Genomic DNA, 17,473 nt, shown 5'->3' with positions numbered 1-17,473 from the left:
ACTTGTCCGCCAGCATAACTGAGCTAGGTTTACGAAACCGGTTGTCCAGCATGACATAGAATATGTTTCAATTTGAGTTTGATTGTTGATTCACCAGTATGGCTGATCTGGTCCAACAGCACGGCCATCTTGACCAAACTGGTCAAACGGCCTGGCATAGATTATGTTTTCATTTGAGTTTGATGTTCTACCAGCATGTAGCCAAGCAGGTCCACCGGATTAACCACCATCACCAAGCTGGTTCACCAGCATCACAGAGTTGATCCATCATCATTATTAACTGGACCAGCACTGGTCAACCAGCATGACCATCTTTTAGACTTTCTGAACCATCAAGCTCAAATGAATACAAAAGCAAAGTTGACCTACCTGCTTAACCAGCTGTTGTTCAACCAGCTTGGCCACCACGATCTCAAACTATCTGCAAAAGCTGGTCTAGGCTGGGTTATGCAAGTTATCCAAAAAATAGTGAGAGTGAAATATTGAAGTGTGGGCCCACTAGTGTTTTTTTATTTTTATTTTATTTTTTTATTTTTTTAACAAAACCGTTGAAAGTTATTTCTTACTTAACTGAAAAGTGGGAAATCAAATGTTACTTAATATTAAAAATGACAAAAAACAAACAAATCAAGGTGTTCTCCAACATCAGATGTGCAGAATTATTTAGTGTCTTAAGATCTCAAGGTCTCAAGATCTCAAGATTTGATTAAACATTCAGAATTCAGACATATCTACTTTGATGACTTTTATGTTTGAAACAACCATAACATTTTATTTTAGATGACTTAGACGACTGAGCTTGTATCTGTATCTGTCTCACACAGTTTCTCTCCATGTCTCTCTCTCATTCTATCTCTCTCCCTCTAGACGTGTGCGGCTAACTACCTGTTCATCCCATACATGGTGACCCCTCAGAATAAGGTGTACTGCTGTGAGAGCAGTCTGATGAAGGGGCTCAGTGAGCTGATGCAGCCCAGCTTCGAGGCTCTGCTCGGACCCATCTGCATGCCCCTGCTGGACCGCCTTATCCAGATACTAACTGTAACACAGACCAGCTCCTGGTGAGGACACATATACACACACACACACTTACAGTGTATATAAACACACATATTGTCTTCTCTCTGCCTTTATTGCCCTGGTGTTAGATTTTTGATTTATGATTGCATGTTCTTAATAGTGTTAATGATTACACCACGTTACTCATCACAGGGAACGTACAGAGAAATGGAGAGTTGGAGGGGTTTGGTGGTGGTTCTATGTGTGTGTGTTTGTACAATGTGTGAGTTCCTCTTTGTCACACTGATAGAGTCGTGAGTCATGGCTGTTAGGCTAAAAGAGAGCTCAGGTTTTTTGAGCGCAACACAGGCTCAGACTCTACACTACATAGAATTTTGTTAAATGTGCTTTAGCAAGTTGCACATTGACCCCAAAGGCTTTTGGTAGCCATCAACAAGTTTCTGGCAGAATTAAGGTTAAAAATCTGAACACCCTTTATGGCAGAATTGGCCGGGTTCAGTTAAATTGGTTGGTTTCCTGGCACAAATCTGACTTTTAAAGACAGTCCACATGTTTTCATTAGGGTTAAGGTTAGGACTTAGTAGAAGGCCATTCTAAAAGCTTAATGTTAGCCTTCTTTATCCATTCCACAAGCATTTGGGGTCATTGTCTTGTTAGAAAACACCCAGTTGTCTTTAAGTTTCAACCGTCTGAAGAATTCTGAGGTAGTTGTCCTCTTTCATTATTTTACAGTGTGCAATGTACCGGTTTTAAAACAGCCCCAGACTTCCACCACCAGCTACTACCACCATGCTTAACAACTGGTGCAGCGTTCATGGGATTAAATGCATCACCTGTATACCTCCAAGAATCTTTGTGACCTTTGTGTGATCTAATCATAAATGTACGTTAATGTAACAGGAGATTACTACATGCAGGTACTTGCACGATATATTGGACGATATATTGTTCCATAAGTAATTGTGATAAATGTCAGTGTAAGCCGCTAATATAGTGATAATATAATTGCATAATAATGCAATTACACCCCTGATGTCTTCACCTGTCGCAGCTCACTCTTTTGTGTATGGAGGTGCTGTTATCGATACATTGGTACTTGCACGCACTTCACTCTTTTCCTACACAGTAGATCGCTGCTGCTCAATGACTCAGTCTCCACCTTTGACAGAGGGCAGACGAGAGAGCAGAACAGCACAACTGGCTACAATATTGATGACCTTCATTCTTATGTAGACAAACACGCAAGGACATGATTGAGGTCATGTCTATATATTGTAAGATAAGTCCATTACGTAGTTATTGTGACAGGCCACATTATTTATTTATGTATGCACATGTATCACTCTGTATCCTAACAAGGTATAAAAACAAACCTGCGTGCGTGGGAGTGTGTGTTTGTGCGCGTGTACTGTTCTTACTCCAGGGTCGAGTGGGGTAAAGTTTGAGTATGATAAGCACAAATTTGGCGCTTGGCTTATCGTCTGGCACCCTCCCAGATACTTCCTGTTCTTTGCCTTTCACCCCGTTTCACTCTCCCCTCCACGTCTCCATGGCAATAATGGAGATGAGCAGAGCGGTGTGTCTGTGATAAAAGCTGCCCTTTATTACTGAACTCTGAGCAGTTGCTAACCTACATTATGAAGATTGGAACATTTCAATCACTGTTCTTAATCTAACCCACCAAATCTCAGGGTTGCAGCTGCTGTTTATTTGCTTTTTCCAAAGTTGCTATTTTGTGATCGTACTTAGACAACCTGCTAAAAGCTTGGGGATATCTTCATTATTATAGCTTCTTATTCAAGCTAAAGGAGTCAACTTGTATTTCATTACAGTGGTGATGAATGAAACCAAGCGTTTGCAATGTCACAGAAAAATATATACATTTCCTTTACCTTTATCCAAAACCATCAGTAAACCTAATTGTGCCTTCTAAGTGTAATATGTAATGTACAAAAATTAAATGGTTAAATGTGATATTAGGCAGCATATTCAAGTAATCACATATATTTGTAAGTTTTATAAAAATATATACAGTTTGTGTTTTATATCAAACACCTCTAAATGGCTTTGTTTACATTGTAGACATTTAATTTAAAATAGAAATGACAGATTTGTATGTTCTGATGTGGTGTGACACTCACGTCACTGGAATTTATACCAAGGTTTCTTATCCTATGTGAATCAATCATAAGGCTTTAAGACAACATGTGGGAAATTTACCCCACCTCCTCAGTATCAAACTCATCCCTACTTTCGCTTGTTACTTTTGAATGAAGTAAAAATAATACGTAAGCACATGTTGAATGTTATCCTGTCCAAAGATTTCTAAGCCCTCATACCAGAGGATTCAATTGTTTTTACAATTTTTTTCTGTTTTACAATTTAAAGAAATAAAAATCACTAGGCAGTTGAAAAAACAAACAAAACAAAAACAAAACAATCAAACTACTTGTAATGTGGACCAGAGGGCTTGGAGTATGAGAAACTAACCATAATCTAGTTCAATATCATTTAAATGAACCACAGTTCAATATCGTAACTTGCTTGCTTGAAAATTGAATCAGTAAAATCGACACCAGGCCTCACCGTTCAGCAGATGACTCGTAAACAGCAATGCGTTCTCAGATTACTGCTTGAATTTCAAATGATGCTGGTATGTGGGTTAAGGTGTGTGTGTGTGTGTGTGTGTGTGTGTGTGTGTGTGTGTGTGTGTGTGTGTGTGTGTGTGTGTGTGTGTGCGAATGTAAACGCGTCTGAGAGACCTCATGTCTCCTACTGCGCTAACAAGTTTCTCAAGCATTATATGAGACATCAGATGAATACAGAATGCAGAGCTATCTTCTTGCCAGTTTGGCCCGGAGTAGAAATTTAAAGAATATAGCTGCTTAAAACACATAATTGACTTCCTAGTAGAAGTGTCAGTTCCAAATATACTTCAATTATTAACTTAAAAAGTAAATGTGCAAATATCCTTTGTAAGAAAATGGTGTTGTTAATAATACAAAAAAGTAGTTTTGTATGTGACTGAGTTTAACCAGTATTATTATAGCTTTTGGATTCTGGATTGTGCATTTGTAAGACTTATATATATATATATATATATATATGCAAACCGGATTCCAAAAAAGTTGGGACACTAAACAAATTGTGAAAACTGAATGCAATAATGTGGAGATGGCAAATGTCAATATTTTATTTGTAATAGAACATAGATGACAGATCAAAAGTTTAATCTGAGTAAATGTAACATTTTAAAGGAGAAATATGTTGATTCAAAATTTCATTGCATTCAGTTTTTATTCATAATTTGTTTAGTGTCCCAACTTTTTTGGAATCCGGTTTGTGTGTGTGTGTGTATATATATATATATATATATATATATATATATACATATATATATATCTTGTTGTTGAGTTTTTGTGGGACCTACTCAATATTAGGCATATTTTAAGGTGAAGAATGATCCATGTACTTTGTATGAGAAGTTGTTGTGAAGAAAAGGATTGATCGTGGCATATACTTGGCACATACTTGGCATATATTAAATTGTGGGCAGATATACAGTATGTGTAATTTGCAGATCTGACATTGCAGAATATGTATAATCTAATAATAGAAATTGGAAATAAATCTACCTTTTTTACATTACAGATAAATGTAACATTTATTTATATTGTGTTACAAATGTAGAGAGAATAAAAAAGGCAGATGATTTTAGCCTATTTATATCTGCTGAATCACCTGCGTTTGTTTAGTTCAATCTCCCAGCACTACTGGGCTAGCAATCCAGCATCATAAAAGCAGATTATATGGCTCAAGTGTATGACAGCTGTAAGTGAACAGGATGTGGCCTGACTGGGGGTACTTCAGGACGTATCTGGAGCCCTCTGGAGTGACAATGCCAGGATAATGACTGCTGATGTCATCGTGGTGTATTTTTGTTGTTTCTCTGTGTAGCCAGTACTTCCGGGAGACAATACTCAACGAGATCCGCAAAGCGAGGGAGCTGTACACGGGGGCGGAGCTCGCAACTGAGTTAGGACGCATCCAGCAGCGGTTGGACAATGTGGAGTGCCTGTCGGCCGACATCGTGATCAATCTGCTACTGTCGTACAGAGATATACAGGTAATATCATTGCAGAAGATCTATTTTGACCTGTTTGGGAATGTAATTCTGACTTTTCCAGTTGTTTTCCATGTTAAACAATGACACCACAATATCTCCTCTTGTACCTACAATATAAATGTGGCCTGGGAAGAAACAATTGAACTTTCCGCAAAATTAATCCCCTTGTTTAAATGAACTACTAGGGATAATGAAAGGAATTGAAAGAAGAGCTGTATATGCCCTGAGAAACCTAAGAGGGCTAAAAGCTGCCTATTCATGGTTTATCTGTCTCTCTAGGCTTTGCTTGGATTCAGCCTTATGGCCCTAGGTTTCCAGTTTGCTGCATGCAAAGTCACTCTAGACTAATGGAGGATAACCTGGAAGTCCCATTTCAAGTGTACAAACCTTGCTCTGTGTAGGCCAGTGATGGACATAGGAAGCATAGTGATAAGAGAGGTGCACTGGCAACTGGAAGGTTACAGGTTCAAACCACAAGTAATGAAAACAGATGTTGTCTGATGGAGATATGAGCAGTAAGTGAGACAGGAGAGATCACTAGCATGGCAGAAAAATCTGAAGGAGATAGAAGTGAGATAAGGAAGGCAAGTAGCTTAGTAGTAAAAAAGATGTGCCAGCAACCCTTTGCAGGTTCAAATCCTAGGACTAACCGAGTACTCTCTGTTGGACAAGGCACGTAACCCTCCCCTGTCCCAGGTAGCACTGTTGCTCCCAGGTTTAATAAATTGAGAGTTAGAGCAAAGTTTGATCTAAAAGAAGTAAAATAAGACATTCTTTCCTTGATTGCCCTTCCATTAACACTTTCCCATGTGCTCAGCCACTGCCTCATGTCTCATTAATAAATAACAACAACAACAGCTGAATTATTTACCTTGTTATGAGTGTGCACATGCTGTGCAGCGGATTAAGAGCATAATGCAAGAAGGTTAATAATGCATGGTGAATTGAATGACCGACTACTGCTGATTTTAAAACCACTTGTTCTATTTCAATTTTGATATCAAGAAGGATCCAATATGTCCTTCAAAATGCCCTTTTTTTAACTGAATCACTTCACATCTTACAGCATCTAAAAGTGGACCACTAGGCTCTCTTTTTCCCCACATCAAGAAACACACTTAATTTCAGATTCACTTCTTTCCCCCTCCAATATTCGATTCAGCATTTTCTCCAGGGTTTAAGAAGCTTTGTAATATTACGGCCATAACACCAGTTATACACGCTGCTGGAATCATAACCAGAGCATGTGTGTGAGTTTAGTGCCGCCTCAATCCATCTAAAGCCTCAGTGTGTCAGACCTACATTACAGAAGTGGTCAGAGGAGAAGAGGACCTCAAGATGTTTTCAATTTAAGGCTAACAGTAGCCTCAGTGAGGCTTTGACAAGTTGACAAGTAGTTTCTTAGTCTGGCTGCAAGCTTTGGTTTTTGTAAGCCTTGCAGCCTTTAGCTCGCTAACTAGCAAACAAGTTGTACTAGCAAAGTCCAGCAAAGCACAAAGTGTAGTGGATCTGAAATATTACATTTTAGGGTGTTTTCACACTAATACACAAGTCCGCACCCAGGACCGATTTTCCTTATTTTCCATGGATACGAACACTCAAGCAGCAAAGAATGGCCCTTTCTGGAGTAACCTTACATGCAGCGCCAGGAGTGGATAGCTTCCATACCTGCAGCGGGCCACACCGGAGTTCAGTAGAAGCAAATCCCAGACCACTGGAGGACCAGGACACACAGAGATTGATCTGAACCTTTAAAAAAAGTGCTTTAGGATGGACATTTTCTGGATGCCAGATGTTTAAACTTACTGCTCTGAGAAGCTGCAAATATCGTAATCTTAATTAGACTCTAGTCTCTACATTAGTGGCTATGCTTACAGTTAGACTCAGTTAAGCACTGCAGAGATATTCCCAATGTTTGGGTGACATATTTGCATAATGCATGCTGGGATTTGTAGTGAGAGAGAAAAAATGAATTCTGTCCAACCGATGAGACTGAGGGATGCAGTGCTGCGCTGCAGAATGTTACATAATGAATAACATTAAACAGTAGCTTTAGGCTCAAGCGTCCCTTTATGTATAAGTATGAAGGCACTCAATAAAGCATTTACTTTTGTTCTCGGTTGCCCAGCTCAAGCCCATAGGTATTTATATTTATATTTCATTTATGGCATCTAACAGATGCTCTTCATTGAATTGGCTAGAATGCAGAGATACCTCTAAACGTAGTGCCAAATGCAAAGGTCCATGTGGATACCTGGATACAACAGATGCATAGTCCTCAACAGCTACCTATGTATGCTACACTGTGTCTGAACACCAAAGTAAGTCATGAGTGCAGTAGCAAGTCTTGATAAGTGAAGAATTAGTGCTGAGTTCCAAGTTCTTAGTCTACGTTTGAAGACTCCGCTATTAGAACACCCAAGGAAAGTATGTTCCACCACTTCAGTGCGAGGACAGAGAGAAATCCAGATGATCGTCTTCCATACATCACGCCAAGCCGTACTTTAAGCTTGAAGGACTCCTAGGACAGATCAGGTTTAGACCATGGCCATCAGGTACTGAATAGGCTGGTCCATTTTTGGCAGCTACACCGGGAAAGTGTTGGGCTGAAGTGCCTATTCTATGTGGAGATTAATATATATATATATTTTTTTTGTATTTATTTGAATATTTATTCATTTACTTATTTATTTGTTTGCAGGATTATGAATCTATTGTGAAGCTGGTCGAAACTCTGGAAAAGCTCCCAACGTTTGACCCCGTGGCCCATCCTCATGTGAAGTTCCACTATGCTTTTGCTCTGAACAGGTGAGACACGTGTATGAATGTGCATGTATGTCACTCTGCACCTGTGCAGCCAATTGGTTTGTGTTGGACAAGACCGACACTGTGTGAATATGCAGATGTTTTTCAAATATTTGTGGGCTTTTGTCTTGATTTGCAATGTGTAGGAGCGTGTTTTATTCTCCACAATATTGATCCCTAAGACATGTCTACTGTGGTAATACCCGAGGAAATGTCTTTGCAGCCACCTTTTTATTTTTCCCAGACGCCTCCAGAGCAATATACAAAGTTATTAAAGTAGTTTCCGCCTCCATTAAAGCACTAGCAATCACAAAAATAGCTGTCTGTAATGCGGAGAGAGGCTTAATTGTGCTCGTTTGCTGTATGAGATCAGACGGACGCTACAAGGCGGGGGGATTCAGCAGAGCTCTCATGGGAACGTTAAATTCTCTGGTAATTGTCGCCCCGGGGACGCTTTATCATGTTCAGCCTCTGAGCCAGAAGTGTCGAGTGACTCATCTGTGTGAGAGAAGAGAAAAGCGCAAACTCATGGTGATGCAGTTCCACGGTGACAGATGAACCAGCAGAATGCTAGTCTAATGCTGGTCTAGGGAATGAGGGGATCTGATTTGTCTGTATTGTAGAGAGTTGCGATATCTTTGTAGGCTGCAAGGGTGCTGTGCCCGATGCCAAGCATTGGCTAGAGGGGTATAATGCTCTCCAGCAGGGGGCTGTGAAGCAGTGGAACTCTGGAGTGATGGAGCTCCATCCAGTACCTTTGGGATACTCTGGGGTACCATGAGTTGGACCAAAATGTGGCTGAATGTGCAATCAAATCCTCAAAGCAGTGTTCCACAATCTAGTGGAAAGCCTTTCACCAAGAGCATTTAATGGAATAAAAAAGGGGGGCAAACTCTCTTTGTTAACCCTGGCGGACTATGTGGACCGCTATTGTTGTAGACTTTTGGATACACCAACCAGCAACAAACTAACAACAGCAACAGTGAAATGGAGCTCCCCTTTATTTATTATTTATGTAAAGTTATTAAAGTAAGAAGAATTACTAATGTGACCTATATCCAACATTTATCTGAACAGTTCCTGTTCCTTAAATGGTGCGCATTCACTCTCTCACTGCTGTCATCCGTTTTGTGGATTTCGATTTTGTGGATTTCAATTTTGTGAATTTCGATTGACATAAAGGGCATAAATTCCTGTCTGGCTGTCCAGACTATGACGTATTGCCATGTATTGGATATGTATGTATGGATATGTTTTCAGTACCGCAGATTTGTTACCGTTATTGTTTTTAGCCGTTCACACTGTCACACAGATAGCACATCTGTGCCACATGTAGCATAAAAGATCAGATTATGGCCACTTTACCTGCTGTGTAAATGTAGCCTTAGTGTTGTAACGGTTGGTATAGTGGGTAACGGCACTGCCCTCCTTGTGGTAGACCAGGGTTTGATTCCCCAGCCAAGCAATAAGAACCTTTGTGCAAGACTCCGAACTCTCCTTCCTCCTACCTGTGTAACATGATATATAGGATAAGAGCATCAAACAAATGCCATTTTCTCCCCAATATGTTAAATTATGTCAGTAAACAGTAATTTACATCCACTTAAGTAAAACAGTACAAACAAACATGTACAGTTGTGTGAGCAACGTTGCATTACAGTAGGAAAATGAAACTGCCTTTTTAATGCAGTAAAATTTTATTATGGATGTAATGCTCATTATCTTCTACTGCTGCCATTTACAAAAGCATTTATTGATGAAACTTTCAACAATACTGATAAATAAACAGGTTGTCTCAACGCAAGCACATATGAGGTGGGGCGCAATCTGTAATCACGTTGAATAGGCACAGGGTTGAGTGCAACAAGTCGTTGTGTACTGAGAGAGAATTTACAAAGTAATTGGGTTAATCTCACGAGAGCAAACAGCACTCTAATCCACCAGCCTGATCCTTCCTCTCTTCCTCTCTCTCCCTCTCTCACTCACTGACTCTCTCCCTCTATTTCTTTCTCTGTGTGTGTGTCTCTCTCTATCCCTCTGTCTCTGTCTCTCCCTCCTGTTTTGTTTGTGGTGAAGGCTGGTGGACACTGTGGTCATTCTTTAGGCTTGTATTGGATCAGCAGGTTTGGAATAAGTGATAGATGACATCACCCTGTCTGTGCCCGATGAGTGGCTGCAAACCACATGATTCAGCACAGTGTATATGCGTGTGTGTGTGTGTGTGTGTGTGTGTGTGTGTGTGTGTGTGTGTGTGTGTGTGTGTGTGTGTGTGTGTTTATATGATAAACCCATAGCAGCGTTGTTCCCAGGTCTCCTTCCCACTTTACATTAGGATAAACCCTGAGCTGTGTTCAGTGTGGGTCAGTGAGGTTAAAGAATGACCACTGTCGTTTCTAATATTATTTTTCTTCACTTCCTCTCTCTCTTGCTCTCTCTCTCCCTCTCTCCCTCTCTCTCATCTCTCTCTCTATCTCTGAATCTTCTAGTTTTATTTCTAGTAACTTCACTGGCATGCATTGTTAATAACATCTACTACCAAAGCAAATAATAAAGTGCTTAATACCAGTACCGATAATGTTCATGGAGAACAGAAAAAAAAAAAAATACAATATTAAAAATATATACAAAGTACCCACACTCACATAACTGCACAAGCCAACATGCATCTCATCATCACTGTGACACACCTTTACAGGAGAAGCAAAAAACTAATTTCTATTGGTCCATTCATCATGACCATGTAAAGAACTACTGCCAGATTCACAGTATATCAAAAAGTAAAAAACAGCAATGTGCGAAATCACCCTCAGTGATCAGTTGTGAATAAAGTACTAATTTCAGACTTTCATTTATAGGTAATGCATACATTTCAGTTTCTCCATGTTAAAATGACAACACCTTTTTCACACACTCCCTCTTTATTTCAGGACACCATAATGTCTGGGACATTTGGCTTTACAAGTGTGTTCCATTGCTGTTATGAGATACCTAGGCTTGCTTCTAAGCTTTCAAACACTTTTGGAGTCTGTAGTTGCCATTGTTCAACATGAGGACAAGAGCCAGAACAATGTGCCAATAACAGTCAGAAGAAAGAAGCTATTATGAGGCTGAAAAACAAGAATAAAACCATTAGAGACATCGTTCAGACCTTGGGATTACCAAAATCAACTGTGTGGAATATCCTTAAGGAGAAAGAACACACTGGTAATCGCAAATGGTAGGCCAAGGAAGACCTCCACTGCTGATGGCAGAGATATCCTCACTATGGTAAAGACAAATTTGCTGTTTTTAGCAGGATTTAGGAAGTCCACTGAGGACTTAATGAACAGAAATACAGAGACAACTGCAAGGTACAAAACCACTTAACAGAATGACCAGATTACAGTTTGCAAAAAATTACCTAAAAGAGCCACAGAATTCGGGGGAAATGATCTTGTGGACAGATAAGATCAAGATTAATCTCGATCAGAGTGTGTGTGCACATGACCCAAAGCATACCACCTCATCTGTGAAACATGGTGGTGGGGGTGTTGGCTGGAGCATGTATGGCTGCCACAAGTACTGGTGCATTTATCATCATTGATGATGTAACTGCTGAAGAAAGTCGCACAATGAGTTCTGTACAGTGAGGTGTACAGGAACATCTTATCTACTCAAGTTCCAGTAAATACCTCCAAACTGGCAGGGCAACACTTTATCCTACAGCAAGATAATGATCCCAAGCCAGTCATCCGCGTTAAATCCAACAGAGCATGCGTTCTATTTGCTGAAGAGAAAACTTCAGAGAACAAGGCCTGATATATGCAAGTGCTGAAGATGGCTTAATTAGAGACTTGGCAAAGCATCACCAGAAAAGATAGTCAGCACCTGGCGTTGTCTTTAAATCACAGATGTCAGGCAGTCATTGCATTTAGGAGATCTGCAGCATAATCGCTTTAATGTACCCATCATTGGTATGTCCTGAAATTATTAGTTTTGTCATTTCAACATTTGTCATTTCAGAAACTGAAATGTACACACATATGAAGGAAATGTGTAGTTAATAAAGTGAAATGTGTAGTTAATAAATTAACTTAATATACTGTTTCATTCTTTTCTCTGTAGGAGGAATCAGCCTGGAGACCGGCAGAAGGCTCTGGATATCATGCTGCCGCTGGTAGAAAGTGAGGAGCAGGTGGCCTCTGATATTTATTGTATGGTGGGGCGCATCTATAAGGACATGTTTCTGGACTCCCACTTCACTGACACTGAAAGCAGAGACAACAGCATACAGTGGTGAGTGCACACACACTCACACACACGCCTTTTTTAGGCTTTTACAACATCCTTGTAACGCTCAGGGAAGTGTGGTGGAGTTATAACAACTGCCAATGACAGCACCACAACAGGGTTTTGAGTGACTGCATTATAGTACACCCACATCATCACCCACTTTAGTAAAGGCAGTGCTTCTCTGTATGTGCATAATAGCTTAAGAAACCATTGAAATGCTTAAGTAGTTCTTTGCCTAGGTGAGAAACCTCATGTAGATAGCCTTTTTTAAAATCATTTTATATAGCACCAAAAAAGGGCTCCAGTACTTCAACTGTATGTTTTTTAGGATCTGTAATTTAAATGATGAACAGATGCTATATTATTTAGTGTCTTATGACAGCATAAGACACCTGCCATGACATGTTTAAGTTCATTACATGTCGTGTCATGACCTCAATCACAGTATCATGCATTCATGACAGATGTGTAATGTTGCCATTACCAGTAAATTACTGTACATAACATGACAATGCATGGCATATGTTTATGGCATGGCCATGTCAGTGTTATGTAGCAGGGTTCATGACATAAGTGTTATATTAGAATTGTATTGCATAATTCATACTGTTATTCAGTAAAATATGCTTTCACTTTTTGAACTGAAAAGAACATGCTTTTATCAAATGTAAAAATTATCACATAAAATAATCACTTCAAAATGTGATGGGATTTCAGGTTTCATGATTCATACTGATTTACATTTGTATCCTTAACATACAGCTTTATTTTTGTCCTTTCTTTTCTCTCTCCCCCTCTTTCTCCACCCCCCTGCAGGTTCAGAAGAGGTTTTGAATCGGAGCCCACTCTTCACTCTGGCATCAACTACGCAGTGCTTTTGCTGGCTGCAGGCCACCAGTTCGACTCTTCTTTCGAGCTGCGTAAAGTAGGTGTGTATTGGGCCAGGAGTGCAGCAGTGGGGGGACAGTGAAAAGAGCAATTGCGATCCTTGGCCTCTCTCTCTGGCTTGGTCATCAAGATAACCTACTTTAAACTGAATGAGGTAGATGCTGTCCAGCGAACTGGAGATGGAGCCAGTTGGACTTTGAAAACATTCAGTCAGTCCCAGTTTGATGCAGAATTATTAAATCCAGTCTGCTGTTGTGTTAAAAGGCTGTCAACTGTTTCCAATTTTATTCTAAAAATTATATTAAAACTCAGTTGTTTAAGATTTCTAAACTTGGTAATCATTAAATTAAGTCAGTTTTGAAGATACAAATACAATGATAAGCTTTTATTTCTGGCAGAGCTTGAACTTTAAATCTGTGTAAGACATTGAATAATGGGGATAAATTGATCTTTCAAATGTAGGCACTGCAGGTAAGGGGTCAGTGAAGTGTGTTTAACAATCCTAGTTAGCTTGTTTGAACTCTGTTCTAATTGTGATTGGTTCAAGGGATCACTTGACATCAGCATATTTTATCATAGTCCTATCCAGCTGCCCATGACTTTTACCATGGAAGCTAAGAAACACCACACTGACCTCCTGGATATGCGTGTTGGACCTCCAGTATTAAATGTGCCAGTGTCGTTTGTCTGTTTGCACCCACTGGACCCAGTATCTCCTGGTACATTCGTGAAACTGTGGATCGAAGAATGTTAAATGCCTGCACAACCCACTAGCAGGCCTTGCTCGAACCTCAATTATTCATGTTGCCTTGCTATAAGCCGTATAAGCCGTGTTCAGCCGTGTCCAACTTACAAGATAGCACACCTTACACAGGTGTGGACATTCCAAAGCTGTCCTCTAAGGTAACGGTTCCCATGACTTTTGGCTTGTCTGTGTATAGCCCCACTCTAAGTTGCAACATTCCCTTTCCTGATGTTAGTCTTCATCATTCACTTCCCTCTGTGCTCCTGGTGATTCTTTGCAGGTTCATAATTTGTCTCTGATGAAAAACAAAACCTCTGTACCTCCACAAACTTTGCAACTTTTTTAGGAGAAGTGAAACTTTCCTAAACTTGTACTGAAAGTCAGTGTAAAATGATTGATGTGGAAAATGTTTCAGCAGTGATGAATTGCATAAACCACTGCTGTCTGTATAGATCCAGTAGCATAGTTAGTAGGTTTAGTTCAGGAGCACATCAAGATCATGCTACTCTCAGTATCTCCCATTTCAGCAGCCCACTTAGCCCAATTAGAGAAATCTAGAGAATGTAAAAGTATGAGTTGGTGGAAAAAGTATTGACTCTTAAAATAGGAGTGTTTTGTGTGCGATACTGCTCTAAAATTGCTACAGCCTTAAATCTTGCCATATGTGACAAACTCTGAAAAAGAAATTGGAACCAAACTGTCCTCGCATATTTTTTAACTAATAGTGTTTTGCGATGAGACAATGACACTAACAAGACAATAAGCTGCAGGCACAATACCGAGCAGCCTTGCCATAACATTGCGTTCTAAGAGGTCAGAAAATAGAGTTTCCTAAACAGTGTGTAGTGAAAGGTCTGTGGTGGTGAACATGTTGACAAGGTAATGTGTAATTTTATGCCAACAGTGTGTCTGGCACATGTAGAACAGGCTGATGGCTTCTCTGAGTTAGTGTGTACCAGTGTGTTTATGCACTACATGCATGTGTGTGTTTGGAGCTTGGTCAAGTACCGTCAGCAGGGCACCAACAATGTGGACGCTTCATTGCACTGCTCTATGTCAAGCAGATTTCGTTTACATGAGGAGCATTTGGAGGCATTTTTGGAAGCTAGCGATCAGCTAGCTGAGTGACTAATATCAAACATGGTGTTTAAGGAGCTTAGTGTGGCCTCCAAAAGCAAACACAGGGCAGAAAGCCATGGAGAGAGACTCAACGTGGGAAGGGGAGGAATATATGAATATGTAAACAGAAGTAACTTCAGGAAGAGTGGAAGAATAAAGAGAATGAGGTTGAGTCCTCTGTCGGTCTGTCTGTCGGTCTGTCTGTCGGTCTGTCTGTCTGTATGTCTGTGTTTATATCTAACTTGGAGCAGTACAGTGTGGAATAACTTTGATCTGTGTCTGTGTGTGTTGTAATTCCATCTGTATGAGTAAAAGAGATTAACTGAAAATATATATATATTTATGTAGGGATGAGCAAATGGAAGTTTGCAATATTCAGTAAAATGTGCCTGAGAACATGTTCATTTGCATTTTCAGCAAATAAGATTTTGTTTTTTTTATTATATTTAAATGTTAAAATATTTAACCAATATTATTAGGTTAATATATATAACCAATCAAACAAGAACAATTTAAATGGCTCAACACACTAATAGAACAAGCGCCTTTACAACAATGCCTTAGTATTTTGTATTTAGTATGCATTGCCAGACACAGCGAGGAATCTTTGCCCATTCCTCATGGGCAGTGGCCTCCAGTTCTCTTGGTCTTGGGTCTTGGGTTTGCTGCTGCAACCACCTTCTTCAAATCCCACCAAATATTTTCTATGGGGTTCTGGTCAGGCGACTGTGACGGCCACTCCAGAATCTTCCAGGACTTCTTTTGAAACCAAGCCTTGGTGGACTATTTGAAGGTCCACTGATGCCCAAGTTTCAGCTTCCTCACAGAAGCCATAATCTGTGAAGAGATGAAGCAAAACTGAAACTGGTCTTCAGAAACCTGACCATTGTATCCAACATAACTACTACAAGAACCTACTGCTCTGTATCTTTCTAACATCTGTCCCAGATCTTGATATGTGCTATTGTTAGGGGATAATCAGTGTTATTCACTTCATATTTGAGTGAATGTAATGTATGACACTGGCTGTTATTGCATGCAAGTAGTTACACAGATGTGATACATATAGGATGTATATGTGACCTATGACCTCGTGTCCTGACATTGTGTAAACAGTAAACATACCTGTGTGTATCTGTGTGTGTTTTGTAGGTGTGAAGTTGAGCAGTCTGCTGGGAAAGAAGGGCAGTCTGGATAAGCTACAGAGTTACTGGGATGTGGGCTTCTTCTTGGGAGCTAGCATACTGGCCTGTGACAACACCCGCGTCATTCACGCCTCTGAAAAGCTCTTCAAACTTAAAGCTCCTGTCTGGTACGTATGTATTCACTGTCACACACCGATACATGACATGTTGTTTAATCAAAATGATCAATAACACATTACTGAAGGGCATTGTTCATAAGCCGTTTATAATAACTGACATAAATCTACAGAAACATTAATAAAGGCTTATTCCAACAACAATCAGATGTTCTAAAAGCTGTTTATGTATATTTTGATGTAGTTTCGCCCTAGGAAGAGTTATGATTGCTGACATTTGCTGGAATGCACCTTTGTAAATGTAGATGTAGGTTTAAGTCACTTGCCTTGCTTATGTGGGTGTCATATACTGTTATGCACACTGCCCCATTACCAAATGATCCCAAATCATGCCTCATTAATGTATATGAGAATCCACGTGCTCACACACACTTACACATGGATGCACTTTCTGCTGGCACACTCTCACATTAGCAATGATAAGCAAACAGAAATGCTTGTTCCAGATATACGATACATTGGTCTCTATGAGCAACCATCCAAGACAAACAGAGCTAATCAGAATGCTTATTGTAATGCTTATGTAAGTCAATTATGAAATGTTACTAGACATTTTAGAACCTTTTAGGCCAACGTATGTACATATGTTTGTGTACGTGTGCGTTTCAGGTACCTCTGCTCTTTGGTTGAGACCATTTTAATCTATCAGCACTTTAAAAAGCCGTCCTCCGAGCCACCGGGGCCCAAGCAGGAACTAGTGGACTTCTGGATGGACTTCATGGTGGAGGCCACCAAAAAGGATGTGTCATCCGTCCGCTTTCCAGTGCGTATACACACACACTCACACTGTAACACACACTCCAATTCAGTACCTTCAGTAACGCATATGCAGTGTGCATGCTTAACCATTTCCAAACCTGCCCTTAATTGAAGCGTGGTATCATTTACAGTTATCCTCCAGCACCTGGTTTGATTAATCAGTGCCTCATCAAGTTAAATCAGATCCTGCTGTTGGTGGTAGATCTGAGCAACTTTGCTGACAGCTGAGTCTGTGCTGGTTGAGTGGTCCCAGATCATTCAGTAGCCATTAAAAACCAAGAACAGAAAGTGCTGTTTTTAGGCAGATTTTTATTTTTTTTATTCCACCTTAAATGATGCAGAAGCTACGTTGTGAAAATAGAACATCTGATACTGCCACACCATTTAAGGTGGAGCGGAAATTTGTATAAGAAGCCAT

General features: G+C 40.0%; 1 protein-coding gene across 1 annotated transcript in view; it reads left to right on the top strand.

Moving 5' to 3' along the window:
* map3k5 (mitogen-activated protein kinase kinase kinase 5) overlaps nucleotides 1-17,473 on the top strand; it is an 84,732-nt gene that overhangs the window by 37,570 nt on the left and 29,689 nt on the right. The window contains exons 4-10 of the mRNA XM_072678582.1: nucleotides 868-1,061; nucleotides 4,978-5,146; nucleotides 7,848-7,954; nucleotides 12,056-12,226; nucleotides 13,040-13,152; nucleotides 16,128-16,287; nucleotides 16,906-17,059. Coding sequence (XP_072534683.1) covers nucleotides 868-1,061; nucleotides 4,978-5,146; nucleotides 7,848-7,954; nucleotides 12,056-12,226; nucleotides 13,040-13,152; nucleotides 16,128-16,287; nucleotides 16,906-17,059 — 1,068 coding nt within the window. The remainder of the gene's footprint in view (nucleotides 1-867; nucleotides 1,062-4,977; nucleotides 5,147-7,847; nucleotides 7,955-12,055; nucleotides 12,227-13,039; nucleotides 13,153-16,127; nucleotides 16,288-16,905; nucleotides 17,060-17,473) is intronic.

Source organism: Salminus brasiliensis, chromosome 1, assembly GCF_030463535.1.
Source record: "Salminus brasiliensis chromosome 1, fSalBra1.hap2, whole genome shotgun sequence".
In the NCBI taxonomy this organism is placed as follows: Eukaryota; Metazoa; Chordata; class Actinopteri; order Characiformes; family Bryconidae; genus Salminus; species Salminus brasiliensis.
Note: the sequence above shows the minus strand (reverse complement) of the source record. Positions and strands in the feature narration are given on the sequence as shown.